The 16,207-nt window shown below is 32.3% G+C and overlaps 1 protein-coding gene across 1 annotated transcript in view; it reads right to left on the bottom strand.

Moving 5' to 3' along the window:
• Positions 1-16,207, bottom strand: part of CDH9 (cadherin 9) — a 135,143-nt gene that overhangs the window by 23,621 nt on the left and 95,315 nt on the right. The window contains exons 3-6 of the mRNA XM_045441311.1: positions 10,351-10,645; positions 3,719-3,838; positions 2,962-3,129; positions 704-891 (exon numbers count right to left, since the gene is read on the bottom strand). Coding sequence (XP_045297267.1) covers positions 704-891; positions 2,962-3,129; positions 3,719-3,838; positions 10,351-10,645 — 771 coding nt within the window. The remainder of the gene's footprint in view (positions 1-703; positions 892-2,961; positions 3,130-3,718; positions 3,839-10,350; positions 10,646-16,207) is intronic.

Below are 16,207 nucleotides of genomic sequence, written 5' to 3'. Positions count from 1 at the left end.
ACATTTTGATGGTCACAGGCAAATGTATTATCTAATGGATATACAGATTATTTACTATTATTATTAAAGTTATACAAAGTTAAAATCAGAGTAAATATAAAATAAAGTAGAGATTTAGCAAACTGCTCATATAAGTTGCCCCCTTAGTTCCAACATTTCTAAAACTGATATTTTAAAAAGAAAAAGCATATTTCATTCATCTGAACACTATGGAAAGCAAGATGTGAATGGAAACAGAAAAATCAGGAAAATAGAACATGATCAATATTTAGCTGGATTATTCTAGGTAAAGTTTCATAATGTTCCCCCACACTACATTAAAAATCAAGAAATCCAAAATAAAACACACATCTTCAAGTTTCATCTACTTGAAGAGACAAATTGGAATATTTTGAAAAGTGTGTGAAATAAAGTTATGACTGCATGCCTATTTTTTCAGCCAGGGAGAGTATAAAACAAGGACTTTCGAGGCTATCTGGTCCTACCTTGAGTGTCTGCTATAAGCACAAGCAATTAAGGCTTTGTATCACTTTTTAAGTGTCAGTGGTGAAGATGCGTAACTTGAGATGAAGCCACAACTATACCCCCTTCTATGAAGACTGTAAAGATGGGAAAAATAAATCCTAGGCTTTTCTTCCCTTAACTGAAAAGCAAAAATAAACTATAAGCACTCAATGAAAAAATGAAGACAGCGTAAAGAAACCTGTTTGACAGTTATAATCCCTTCCTGTGTGTCCTTGTCAGTGATGACATCAAACATGTCTGTTCCATCTCCTTCAGCAATGCTGTATTCCATTTCAGCATTCTCCCCCACATCAGGGTCATCGGCTTTTATCCTTCCAACATGGGTTCCAAGAGGTACGGACTCGGGAGAATTAAATTGATACGTACCTGAAAATTCAATCAGAGCTGTTTTGGCATTTCATCTTCAGATAACAAAAACCTTTCTTTTCCTCTGCCTTTTTTACTTCAATAAATTAATTTTAAACTGGGAGAGTTTTTCATCATATTGAATTGTAAGCTGTCAAAAATTATAGATTTATTAAATTGGAAAAATAATTTATAAAGGCAGAGCACTCTCACTTTGTAAATGAGAAATATAAGTTCCAGGAAGATTAAGTGGATGCTCCAAGGTTATTGAGATAACAGATGGTAGGCACGATATTAGAATCCAGAACTTTTACTTAAGAGGGCAAGAAAACCAATTATTTACCGCTTATCTGGAGCTTTCAATATTGTCATTATACATTTTCACAACTTTCATATTATTTCAAAAACATGCACTTATTCTTATATTCTAGGTCAGAGATAGAAAAATAAACCCATACACAGGAATTTCCTTCCTTCCTTCCTTCCTTCCTTCCTTCCTTCCTTCCTTCCTTCCTTCCTTCCCTCCTTCCTTCCTTCCTTTTTGCTTGTTAATCCCTTAAGGGATATGAATGTTTCTGTTTCCTTCAGTTCCAGCCAATTATATTGCATTGTGGTGTCCTTGAAAGGATTTTAGTTTGTGACAATTTGTTCAAGAATCAATAGGAAAAAGTTAAAAAAAAAGTTAATGAAAGTTAGAAATGTTTTTAAACATTTAAAATGTGCTGCATTCTGTATAAGGCCAAAGGCCCTCTATATTAATTTATTTAATTCTAATATCTGTCCTCATAATATCAAGGTAGGGATAGGGCTCAAAGAAATGATCCTATAAAATTGAGAAAAACAGCATGCAAAACTAAGTCTCTCTGATTCAAAGTCTTCTCTTTCTAATTTGTTTGGTGATTAAGGAGGACTTCTAAATCCAGCTGCCTGGATTTGAATTCTAATCACTGGGCAAGTTAAATTCTCTAACCCTTGATTTCTTCATCTATAAAATTGGGTGATAATGACAGCAATCATCTCATAGTTTTTTTTTTAATGAGAATTACATGAAATTATGTCTTTTATATGTTTAGCCCGGGGATAGTTCTTAAACATTTTTTGTTGTTACTACTATTATTGTTCTAAACCTTTTGCTAAGATTATAATGGATCATGGAATTATAGAGTGCCAAGCCATTTGAGAATTCATCAAGTCATACTGTTTCAGTTTATATTTAAGGAAACTGAATGCAAAGTTTAGATTTATGTTAATTAGGCTTATTGTTCATATTCTTAGCAAACTTTTTTAAACATTTATCAGATACATATGTCAACCATCCAAAGCTGAATCATCAAATAGTTTAAGCTTGGAAAAATGCTCTAATGTATTAGATTCAATATCATAAATTTAAATTTGAGACCCCCTCAACTGAACATTTCAAAATAGGCCCTTCATATTTGTATTCACTGCAAAATGGAAAGGATTGGAATCTGTTTGTGTGGGAATTCATGGCATGCAAAGCATTCAGGATTTAACATACGTGCCTAAAATGGTGATGACTAAAAGGGTATTGACTGATTTGACCTTTACAAGTAGATAACAGATACTAGCAAACATGTCTCAGATGCCATCAGAAAGAAGGCATACCACCACTCAAAGGGCCATTAAGAAAAACAAGTGCTGCCATTTGAACCCATTTTGTGTTGATTGTAATACTAGTATCTGATATCTGAGACTTTAAAATATCAAGTATGTGTTTTAGAATCAATTAAATAAGGGAGTATAATTCTTATATACAGATAGGATAACTGTGTATAAGATAATCTCAGATAACTGAGGTCTGACAAGTGACAGACATGGGATTTGAAACCAGGCTGTCAGAACTAAGAGTCCGTGCTCTAAACCGTGAAACAGATATGAGACAGAGTGAGATGATCACAGCCAAAATTGGGAATTCAATTTGTGGGAAATTATAATATTTTGTCGGAGGGATAGGTTGTGGATTTGTCTTTGTTCACAACCGAATAGTTAAAACACTGGTACAAATATAAGCCTCTATTCATAGTGTGTTGGAGAAGGCTTCCTACACGAGAGAAATAAAACCTTCCTTACTCTGGGGAAATCGTGGAGGATTGTTGTTGACATCTGTCAGAGTGATGTTTACGGTGGTGGTTCCAGAAAGGCCTCCCATCTGGCCGCCCATGTCTTTGGCTTGTATAACCACTTGGTACTGTTCTCTATTTTCTCTGCTCATGTCTGGTAGTGCAGTTTTTATTATGCCTTTTAGAAAAAGTAGACAAATATTTTACAATTTAATCACTGAGTTCTAAGATTATCCTATGCAAGATCTATTTTATACAAGTTCATCATAACAAACAACCAAAAAGCTGGTGTACCTAACTGTATGAAATCCATAACCAATTTAATGTAATGGACAGAACAGACAGAATTCTTCCACTGGCTATTGTACAGGGAATGAGCTTGGCTAAATCAATTTAATTATATTTTTTGATTTAAAAAAATTAACTTCATTAAAAAATCTTCAGATGAATAAGCTTACTTAATTTGATGATTTTCACATTCTTTCTGTTTTGAGTATTTCCTAGGACACAAAAAGTGCTAAATCTCAAATTTTGTATTTGGTGTCGTAAATTTAAGCTCTGTAGATAATAGTCTAAAAGGATAACAGTTCAAATAATCTATTTAAATAATATGAAATTTGCTTTTATTTCCATGGAATAACTATGGGGAATAAGTGGAAGCATGATACTGAATCAATAGCTCTTAAAATACAGAAAAATCTATAATTGTGCATCCGGATGTATTACATAATGAGATGAGAAAGAAACCAAGTATGAAAGGCTATTACCTGATTCTGGGTCCACGGAAAAATATGGCTGTCCTTGCAGTATGCTGTAGACCACTTTTGCACTGTTTCCATAGTTGGCATCATCTGCATCTGTTGCGGTCACTTGTATGACAGACGTACCTACACGAATCCCACCCACCCAAACAAAGATACTTAAATACTTCAAACTTTGAAACGGTCTTTCCGAAAAATTATTTCTGGTGGGTCATGCGGTGTGTTAGATGGTGGTACATGTTCAAAGAAATGTGTTGAAATGATGCTGCCTCAAAAAAAAACAACAACAAAAAACAAAACACTTCTCTTTTTTCATTTTTTAAAAAATTTAAATACCCCGTAATTTTATTGTTTGAGCTATCTGAGAAAAAAATCAGCAACCTATTTTTATCACAGAAATGAATATAATGAGACAAATGCACTGCACTTTTAGTTGACCAAAAATATTGTGAGGAACAATTTTTCACTGAATACAATGTGCATGCAATTTTTAATTAATGCATTTCTTGCTTACTGGAAATGTATATTCAAAGATAAAACCAGTATTGGTAACATCCAGGTTGCTTTTTACTCTGATAAATTAAATGTATATTATACATAGAATAAAAAATAGAGGGACCCTGTTTTCATAGGGAAAAAACGGCATAAAATTGACCTGTAATTTTGTGTGTGTGTAAGATATAAATGATTATTAAGCGTCTGGGCCTCCCTTTAAAATATAGTTAACACAGTCATATATGATTATATCTATTGATATGCTACATATTATTTGCTGCACATAAGTAAATCAGTAGATATTTCCCCCCAAATTAAGAAAGTATGGATTTTGTCACATGCAATACTATAATTTAACACTACTCTGTTTAATTTTATTTTCTGAAACTTAAACCACTGTCTTTTAACTTTATCACAATTTTTTATAAAAAGATAAAAAGGTTTTAAAGGGGCTAAACATAATGCAGTATATTAATGGGCTTTTCTGATATCTCACTAATCGCTATAAAGATTCAAAGCATGGTTGTAAAACTACTATTGATTAAAGCCTACCATGTATCCCTTGGGCAAAATGAGTTTGTATGACATTTTCTAGTATACTACATAGAATTTTCCGAAGTTTGACTCTGATTCTACCTAGATTGTGAAATTCTTTAGGACAGGGCAAATTCCATATTGGCCGTATCACTTACTTTAAAACCCCCATACGTTACACACTCAGAACTGGTCTAATTTAGTTGTAATGAATGTTTCTCAAAATTTGCATGTATATGCTTAAAAATTATTAATTGTATGTTAAGATTATACTAACAGCTCATTTCCCATCAATGTATCTGAATACTAACACAGGAATCTAGCAGCATTCGTTTTTATGTTTTTTTTTTTCAAAATTAATTAGCATAGAAAACTTGAGTTTTTTCTCTTGAGGCCTCTGTTTCCTCAGCTGCAACAGAATTGATATGTTCTGCAAGAAGACACAGTACAACTCACTCGTCCATCCCAGGGGTACTCCTTTGTCATTTAAAGAACACTCACTCATGTCCTAGCCAGACCAAGGCAAAAATAATAGTTATATTATAATATAATATGTATAATCCAATAGAATACAATAATGTTTATAAGTTCAACTAAAGTGTTTTTCTGACTTATATTGAATTTTTAAATATAATTTTATGGGAACATATATTAGTGAGAATAATAATTATTTTCATACTTGAGGATTATTTGAAACATGAATTATTAAGTGTAATCAGTATTCTAAATGTAAGTAGTGAATTCATCAATTTCATGACCGGTATTTTCCTAACCAGTTTCATTTTTCTTTTACTGTGGGTATAATTTCATAGTGAAAACAGGTAAAAACACTTCTCTATACCTTTTGACACTTTTAATAATGTATTTTGCTGTTAAATTTGTTTTCTATTGTTTGCTTTTTATTGTAGGTATGTGATCTTTGAACATATCCAAAAATACTTGACCTAAAAAAGAAAAAAATAATTCAATCTAAATAATAAAAATCAATTTTGTAATGTAACTAAAATGTTAAAAACACTCATATAAACTACGATCTGTTCTTGTAGATTCATGGTAATGATTAGGAATGCTGATAAACCCTGATAAACACTGACAGCTTAATACTATGATATTTATAATAGCAGAATGAAAAAAGAGAAGTACTTAATGTGTTGGACATTAGGGAATGGAGAGTTGTACTTTTTTTTGCATAAATGCAATGACTTATTATCAGTTAGTACTATTTAGCAATAAAATTAGAAGGTGGTTTTTATGTTTTTTGTACCAATTTCGTAAATATGCGTTTATAAAGATGAATTAAAAGATTTTGATTTTTATCTCCCTCTGAATATTCTGAAATACTTATAATTTTCATTTGCTCTCAAATAATCTAAATATTTTACTTTTATATTAAACAAAGATTAAAAAATTATAGTGAAGCTTAAATGACAAATGTATCATATGACATGACATTTGTCGTATCATGATAAATTTATTTGCAGGCTTTGTCCTGTATGATGTAATCTCTCCAAAGGCAGGGGCCTGTCTGGTCTTATTCAGATTTTAACTGAAGCCCAGCATGGTTTCCAGCAGAAAGTCATAATGAGAATGTACGTTTATAGACTGTAAGGTAGATGAGGCAGAATACCCAGCCCTTAATTTGTATGATTACTTTATTCTTATGATTAGCATAAGATATAGGCCTTGAGACATATAGAAGTGGCTCATGGTCACCTGGTAGGTGACAGAGATGGGATGCATCCTAGACAATCTGAGGAAAGAAACACCACTCTAAATTCTTTACTAAGTGGCTTGTCTGGCATTAAGGCTGTGATTAGACATGTTATTGAATCCACAGGTAGTGAATGCTAAGAAAGGGCTTGGGTTAAGTCATAAAGGGTTCATTGATGAGTTATATGTGCCAACTGTGAAAACTGCAAAAGGATTTCTTGTTGAAGTGATGGTGTTGGAGAGGAACTGGGTAAGTTTTTGAGAGACCAGTATGGTGAACTACCCAGTCAATGAGAAAAAAGTTGGGCTCTGCTATAAATATTAAAATCAATGCATCCCATTTGCCTTCATTATATATCCTTAAATATTGTCCAGATTATGTGTTCTGATCGGAAGATGCTAATGCATTTAAGATTTCAACAATTAGAGTCTTTTAATTTTAACTAAAAAGTGATTCTGAGCAACACAATGGAATGTGGCATATGGTTTTGACAGAAGGAAGTAGGGGCAGAGAGATAGAGCAAGGAGAGGAGTTGGTGTGAGAGAAACAGGAGAGACACTTCGGACAAAAATAGGAAGAAAGGGACAGTATCGAGACCATTGGGGGTATATTGGGGAGAAGGGTAGGATAATAATAAAGAAATTTCATTTTATTTTAGAAGTAGTAGTTTTTTAGCTCTGGTTTAAGTGAAAATCACTAATATAAGGAAGATAATATTAGAATTAAATGACTGTGCATTACTTCATTTATAGAAGCACTTTTTGTTGTCTGATTATGCATGGGCTTTAACTATTAGTTTAAGATCATCCTTTAGTTTTTCTCTGCAATTGATTATTTATATCAGTAAAAGCATAGAAATAACATCTACAAAATTATAGTGAGTTAATATTTATTTTCCCTTAAAGCAGGATGATGACAAAAGAACCATATAATTTAAAAATATAAAATTTATAGACTTTATTTAGACATGTTTTATATATTAACAGGTCTAAAATCTTAATGCAAAATGCACTCACTCCCTTTCCTCTTATTTGGATTTAATTTTAATGAGGGGGCATTTGAATTAAGAGATAAAAACTTAAAAAATGTTGCTTTTGAGGAATTACTAAGAATCTAATAAAATTGGAAGTGTTCCAAACTATGTTTTGCATAATAAGCATAACTATTTTACAGTGGGGACAAATAGTAAGGCATTAAAATTATCCAGCTTTCCCTGCATTTATTAAACATTGTTTTTCTGTTTACAATAGTATAGTAATAAACTGTGTTTTGGGGCAAGCCAGTTTAATTCTTTTGGGCTCATTTTTACTTATTTATTAAAATAAGTGCTTAAATCAAATGTAGTGTCTTCTATGTGTATGTATAATACGTACATTTATATTTAAAACTAGATACACATACGAAGTCTATTGTTGGGCCAAACAGGAAGCAATTAATACAGTGATGTCAATTTTAGTACTAATAATAACTATCCTCCATAAATAGGATCAAGATCTATCTGTAACTTTTAAATCCTCTTTTATTAATATGAAAAGCTGCAACCAGAGCCATACATCTCTATGTTGTTGTTGTTGTTGTCTTTTCTGTTTTGTTGGAATTCTAGGCACAGAGGCAATAAAATTGACAATTACTCAAATTCTCACTTAAAAAAAATAATGTTTATTTATTTTTGAGAGAGAAAGAGAGACAGAGCAGGGGAGGGGTAGAGAGTGAGGGAGACACAGAATCTGAAGCAGGCTCCAGGTTGTGATCTGTCAGCACAGAGCCCGACGCGGGGCTTGAACTCACAGACTGCGACATCATGACCTGAGCCAAAGATAGTTGCTTAACCAACTGAGCCACCCAGGTACCCCACCAAATATGCATTTTTAAGGCTGCAACAATAAGAAATTGTGCTGCCCATATTTTAAAGTTTATATAAATATAGATTGCCTTACAGGAAGGGCTTTTTGCACAAAATAATCTATAAGCCTTCTTCCGTGTATAAACTTATATATTCTGTATTTTATGGTATGGAATGAACAAAGATTTTTTTTAAATAAAATATACAAGTGCTTACTCTAGTCCTGATATTATTACGTATTTGATAAATATTAATGTAACCTAGATGAGATAGAATATGTTTGAATTAGATAAATGATCGGAATATACAGAATAAGAGATAATATTCCATTAAATAGCACAAAATAATATGGGAGAAAATGCAGGTATCTGAGTTTAAATATAAATAGTCTCTGATAAATAAGTATTCTGGTTTTTAAAATGAGTTAATTGAGTTAATTCTTTGAAAACTTTAAAAGTTATTCAACTATAAATCAGTTATTATCAAAATGCGTCTTATTCAAATATCTGTCATCCAAATTATACTTTTTATTCCTGTATGTATATAAAATCTATTTCCAGAAGGATAAGTGACAGTTTTTGTACTATTTGTCAAAATACCTGGTAAAATAACATATATGCAGGGTAAACAATAATGTGTTATCAAGGTTAAAGGGTGTTACCAGAAAACCAAACTACTTTAGAATACTCATCAACAGGCAGTTGAAATGGAACGTATGATTTTAGTTGTATCCTCATCTCAAATATAAGCCCATAAAGACATCATCATATGTATCTACATTATCCCACTGGTCGACCTATATGGATCAGTCCAGTACTTCCACGGATCTATACCAAGCTAACATTTTAAAATATTAAAGAAAACACAGCAACTCATATTTCATCCTAGGCTGTATGATTTCCTAGGACTCCTGTCTAATTTGATAACTCTCTTTCATAATATTGGAATGAATACCTAAAAGATAAGAGAACTGCCTCTTTTCTCAGATGGATGAGATTTCATTTGAGGTGAAAAGAAATCACTTCTTTGCAAACCCCTGGTTCTTCTGTTTAGATGACACACATAGTTAAGAAACATTTTATATCATTTCACTCAGCAAAGGTGGTTATAATTTTGTTTTCCTCATAAAAAACTATTTTAGGCTGAAACATGTACTAATTGTAATAATGTCAAAGTTAATCACTGAACAATGATGAAATAATATCCAACTACATAGTATCAAATTATGAAAATCAGTTGTGCATATTTTAGATACTATAGCAAGTTTATATCACTTCTTTTTAAATATGTAATGACTTAATAGCTCTTATTTTATTAAGACATCTAAACATACACATACAGATAAATTACATAATAACAAATGTTTTTTAAAATTGTAGGCAGCCTTAAAAAAATGAAACAATTATTTTCAGTTTGCATGATAAACTATTATTTGGTAGTAGAACACAACTAAAATAATATTAAAAGGCTTGGAATATTGTTATTAGGCTACCAGGTTATTTGATCTTAATTCAGCTGCTTAATCATTCAGAATCCTGGCTCCTAATTAACAGAATGGGGATTTAAAGTTCTATTTCCCATTCTTTCCACATGAAGTTGTTTCAATGATCAAATGAGATGATCAAAAGAAATTTGTCAAATGCAAGTATTAGTTGTTATGCAAAATAATGCAAGCAAAACTGTCGAAAACTGCTGACACTATTTGATATCCCTTTTTTTATTTCAAGCAGAAATACATTCATCTTGACTGCTATTTGAATAGCAGTTGAGTAGAGGTGAAGGTGTTGGTAGAAATGCAATGGAATAACTGCTCTCATTAATCATATTGTTAGATCATATTTTTAGATATCATTTTAGGTATAAGGTACACCATAGCAGGAATCATTGAAATATATACAATTGAAAATAATTAGAAGTGAGACAGTTAAAACTAAATAGTAGTTTTCAGTTATAGTTCTCATCTTGAAAGAACCATATATGGTAACTGTATGTCCATAATTATTACCTTAGCAAACAAATAAAAATGTTAGTTTACATGGATTAACATATACCTACCGACTCCAGACATTTCAGGAACACTGGCAGTGTATAAGTCTTTTGTGAATTTTGGTTCATTGTCATTGATATCATGGATTTTAATAATAAATTCAGATTCCGGCTCCACCTGCCGCCCAGTCTTTCTGTCTATAGCCTTGGCACGAAGAATGTATAGGGATTTTTCTTCTCTGTCTAATTTCTTTGCAGCATGAATATCTCCTGTATTTTCATCTATAACGAACAGACTGCCAGCCCCATCTCCTGTTAATATGTATTTTAAATTTCCATCTCCTTTATCTTGGTCAGTGTGAAGCTTCAGAGAGGCAGAAAAGAAAAGTTCTATAAATACATGCATTGCTATTACAGAAAAAAATTAATTTTGGCACATATCAACTCTTCACATAATGTCATTAAAACAACGATCACAGTTGTTATCTTAATTTTCAGGTGAGAATACTAAACATTCCAGTTTTATCATTCTCAAAAATGTTAAATAATTACATCTGTACATCATAGGGGACTAAATTTACAATGAAATAAAAATGAATAATATATCTTTTGAAACACAGTGTTGAATGATTCAAAGATTTAAACTGTGACACATTAACAAGAAAAAACAAAACATCCATAAACCTAGAGCTTGAGTATAAAATAGTGACATACTCCTGGTTACATTTAATATCACTAAACTAAGAGATGATGTGAGACGTTTTGAACTTTTCATGATAAGTTTAGAATATATACCATAACTGCAAACTGATTTTACCTCTCATCAGTAAAATATTTGTAGATTCAGAGGCTCTGTCTTCAGAGAAACCAGAGGGATGGAATTTTATTTCAAAGATTCTTCTCTATATGATTTTGGGAGAGTACACTTTCAACCAGGATATCCTTTGTTTGTTTGTTTGTTTGTTTGTTTGGAAATTTACTTATTTTATAGACTTCTTTAAAATTCAGTTGATATAAAAAACACAGGGCTTTTCCACTGGCCGTATACATATTTTTTCATAAATTATTTTTCTTCTGATACATAACCAACTAAAAAATAGACTTTTTAATGTAGGAGGCAGTCTACTGAGTACTTAAAACAGACAAACAGATCATGTATTCACAGAAATTTAGAATTGGAAAAAATCTTGACATTTTTTCAAACCTAACACTGTTCTGAAACTTGAGTCTTAACTAGCCTGTCCCCTAGAAGACAACTATGTTGTCTTCTATCATATATCCCAAAATTCCCATTACTTCCTGGCTCCACCTATTTCTGTGTCCCATTGTATCTTTGAATTATTTGACTTTTTAAATAGTTTTTTTATGGTAGCCAAAATAAGAAACTTGGGATGCATATTTTACTCTTCTTTACTTTTAATCTCAGTGCCAAAATAATCATATGCAGTCTTCTCTGAAACCCCTTCCCTACCCATCTATGTATCTCCATCCTATGGCTATCACCCTGGTTTTGTCCTGCATCGTATCTTATCTGGACCACTGTAGCAATCTCCTAATTAATGTCTGCCACCCCTCGCAGTCTACTCCAAAGAGTTTTCCATTATAAAGGTGATTTTTCTTTTCTTTTTTTAAATAATTTTAAAAAATGTTTATTTATTTTTGCGAGAGAGAAAGCATGATCAGGGGAGGGGCAGAGAGAGAAGGAGACAGAGAATCCAAAGTGGGCTCTGTACTGACAGCCTGATATGGAGCTCGAACTCACTAACCTTGAGATCATGATGTGAGCTGAAGTTGGACACTTAACCAACTGAGCCATGCAGGTGCCCCAGGGAGGTGATTTTCAACGTCACAAATCTGGTCATGTTACCTCTTAGATTAAAAATCTTCAACAAGGTACAGGGCAAGAGAAATATAAATCTAAAGTCTTACAAACCTGGGTTATACTCATGCAAATTTTTGTGTTCTATTGGGCAAATGTGTGTGTGTGTGTATGTGTGTATGTGTGCATGTGTGTTTAATCTAAGCCTGTTCTATTAAAAAGACATAATATTCTTTACAAAAATAATCTTTACTTTTATTATTCTAATTTTTTGGACTCTATCACCTTATTTATACATCTTCCATAATCTTATCCTCATCTCCAGATACATTACTGCCACCTGTACCCACTTCGTTACCATTCTGTACCAACCAATTATATTGTTTTGCCTTGTTCTATCTTCTTCATTTCTCAGAGAATACTGTTCCAGTTTTTATTCTTGATGTTTGCATATTTTCCTCTTACCCTTTAACACCCTTTCTCTTCTCTGCATTGTCTCCTAATTAAACATTTATCATATCTCATTTAAAATCAGGATGACTTTTCCTACTCTCTAGATTAGAACACATATGCCAGCTCTGTAGTTACAAAGCATATTTCATTGTCCTAGCGTGATATTCACCACATTTGGTGAAATTATTTATTGTGCCCACTAAACTGTAAAATTCCAAAGAGAACGATTGATATTATTCTTTTAAATTGCTAGGATTTCATTGAAGGTGACAAAAATATGGAAAGACATTCCATGCTCATGGATTGGAAGAACAAATATCATTGAAATGTCTATACTACCCAAAACAGTCTACACATTTAATGCAATCTCTATCAAAATACCAATAGCATTTTTCATAGAGCTAGAAAAAACAATCTAAAAATTTGTATGGAACCACAAAACACTCTGAATAACTAAAGCAACCTTGAATAAGGAAAGCAAATCTGGAGGCATCACAATTCTGGACTTCAAGTTATATTATAAAGGTGTAGTAAAACCTTATGGTACTGGCACAAAAATAGACATATAAATCAATGGAACAGAATAGAAAACCCAGAAATGAAGCCACAGCTGTATGGTCAGTTAATCTTTAACAAAGCAGGAAAGAATATCCAATGGGTAAAATACAGTCTCTTCAACAAATGGTGTTGGGAAAACTGGACAGCAAAATGCAAAAGGATGAAGCTAGACAACTTTCTTACACCATACATAAAAATATTGAAAATGGATTAAGGCCCTAAATATGAGACCTGAAACCATAAAAATCCTAGAGGAGAACACAGGCAATAACTTCTTTACATGGGCCATAGAAGTTGCTATGATACGTCACTAGAGGCAAGGGAAACAAAAGCAAACATGAACTAGTGGAACTTTATCAAGATCAAAAGCTTCTGCACAATGAAGGAAACAATAAAAAAAAACTAAAAAGCAGCCTACAGAATGGGAGAAAAGATATTTGCAAATGACATCTGTGATAAAGGGTTAATATGCAATATATATAAAAAACTCTACACCCCCCCAAAATAATCCAATTAAAATCAGCAGAAGACACGAATAGACATCTTCCCAAAGAAGACATGCAGATAACTAACAGACACATGAAAAGATGCTCAACATCACTGATCATCAGGGAAGTACAAATCAAAAGTACAATGAGATATCATCTCACACCTATCAGAATGGCTAAAATCAACAACACAGGAAACAACAGGTGTTGGCGAAGATGCAGAGAAAGGGGAACCCTCTTGCACTGCTGGTGGGAATGAAAACTGGTGCAGTCACTCTGGAAAACAGCATGGAGTTTCCTCAAAAAGCTAAAATAGAGCCATCCTACAATCCAGCAACTGCCTACTAGGTATTTACCCAAAGGATACAAAAATACTAATTTGAGGGAATACATGCACTCTGAAATTTAAAGCAGCGTGATCAATAATAGCCAAATTATGGAAAAAGCCCAAATGTTCATGTCTATTGATGAATGGATAAAGAAGTGACATATATAATATATGTGTGTGTGTGTGTGTGTGTACTCACACACACACACAAACATAGTTATATAGTTATATATAAAATATTACACAGCCATAAAAAGAATAAAATCTTGCCATTTGCAACAATGTGGGTAGAGCTAGAGAGTATTATGCTGAGCAAAATAAGTCAGTTATCGAAAGACAAATACCATATGATTTCACTCATTTGTAGAATTTAAGAAACAAAACAAAAGAACATGGGTGAGGTGTGGGGGAAAGAAAGGAAAACCAAGAAACAGACTCTTAACTGTAAGGAACAAAGTGATGGCTACCAGAGGGGAAGTGGGTGGGGGGGATGGATGAAATGGGTGATAGGGATTAAGGAGGGCACTGTGTTGAGAATAGGGTGTTGTATGTAAGAGTTGAATCACTAAATTCTAATCCTGAAGCTAACATTACACTGTATGTTAACTAATTGGAAATTAAATCAAAACTGGAGAAAAACAACGTCAATGGAAATTTTACATATATACACATGAATACAAAGTATTTTTTAATTTTTTGTATATCATTCCTTTTTAGTTTTCCATGTATTTAACATAATTCCAATATGTCAACCTAAAAAAAATAGCCAGGTATTTTATTAGAAAAATGAGTTTATTCAGGAAGAGAAGAAGAACTCTAATTCAGGACAAGCAAACTGTGGCAAGCTATAGGCAAATCTGAGAAAAAGTGACGGTCAGCTTTTGTTAGGTTTTAGGAGGAAATTGAGGAAGATTGTTTTTTAAACAAAAGTTCATTGGAGAAGAACAAAATTTTGAGGTTGTGGCTGCTTCTCATTGGCTGCAAGTGCTGATTAGTGTATTGTTGCTGGGGCAGGGAGAGATCTTCCTTCTTTTTGCAGGTTATGTAGGCTGCAACCAGTGGTACATTGGGATATATACTTATATTTATATTTATATTATATTTATATTCATATATTCATATTCATATTCATGTTTATTTATTTTGAAAGAGAGCGAGAGCACAAATGGGGGAGAGGCAGAGAGAAGGAGAGACAGAATCCCAAGCAGCCTCTGCACCATCAGAGCAGAGCCTGATGTGGGACTTTAACTCATGAACTGTGAGATTATGACTTAAGCAGAGATCAAGAGTAAGATGCTTAACCCACTGGGCCACCCAGCTGCCCCAGGAGTTATATTTTTATATCTTACTTAGATTCAAATACCAATGGAAACCACTCACTTTTCAAACATTTCTCCTCATTTAAAGTATTTTGAAGGCTGAAAAAATATTCAGACAAACATGGTAATCATAATCACTACAATTTTCTCTGAATGATTTTATATTTGATTTTAAAAATTTCAAGGAAACTTCAGTATTAAAATTATGCTACTTGGACTGAATATGGTGTCCAGAGAGAAATTAAACTACAAAATTTTCAGAATAAGTTTGTGGTCTGAAAATATTGAATTTATTTACAAAATGAAATATTTGCAACAGAATTATATTTTAGTCATTCCTATATTGAAATCATAATTTAGATTTACATCCTATTCCTATCCGTTCTAATGTCTGCCATGATATTTTATGTGTACTCTTTATTCTCTTAATTTAAAATGCCATAAGAAAATAAAATAAACTACCATTTTAAAAGAATTATGTCACATAAAATCAAGCACATATTTTAAAGCAGTATCTTTAATTTACAATTTCATTTTAAGAATGAAAACACAATATTTATTATCTGGTGTAATCTAACAAAAAACAAAAGATGCTATATTAAAATACTGGATTTTTCCATCATGTACATTATTAATTTTCAATTACACCCTTAGAGTTGATAGAAATCAATAGCAAAACCTATTATAACGTAAGTATAATATCTTCTATATGGAATCAACACTCAGCAATTTTATAGGATCAATGAAAATAAAGTAGAAATCTTATGACTATTGCTTATCTATTATAGAACAAAGCCCACATAAAATTCCTGAAGAAATATGAGTACCAAAATATAGTTATTTTCTTCAGATCTCAATGTACCAAGTAGTCCTCCCTCCCTGGAAATAACTTATTTGCCTCTTTTAAACTTGAATAAAACCATGAAAGCACAATAAATCCTAAATAATGTTTTAAAATGCT

Source organism: Leopardus geoffroyi, chromosome A1 (genome assembly GCF_018350155.1).
Source record: "Leopardus geoffroyi isolate Oge1 chromosome A1, O.geoffroyi_Oge1_pat1.0, whole genome shotgun sequence".
In the NCBI taxonomy this organism is placed as follows: Eukaryota; Metazoa; Chordata; class Mammalia; order Carnivora; family Felidae; genus Leopardus; species Leopardus geoffroyi.
This window is presented reverse-complemented; position numbering and strand designations above follow the sequence as displayed.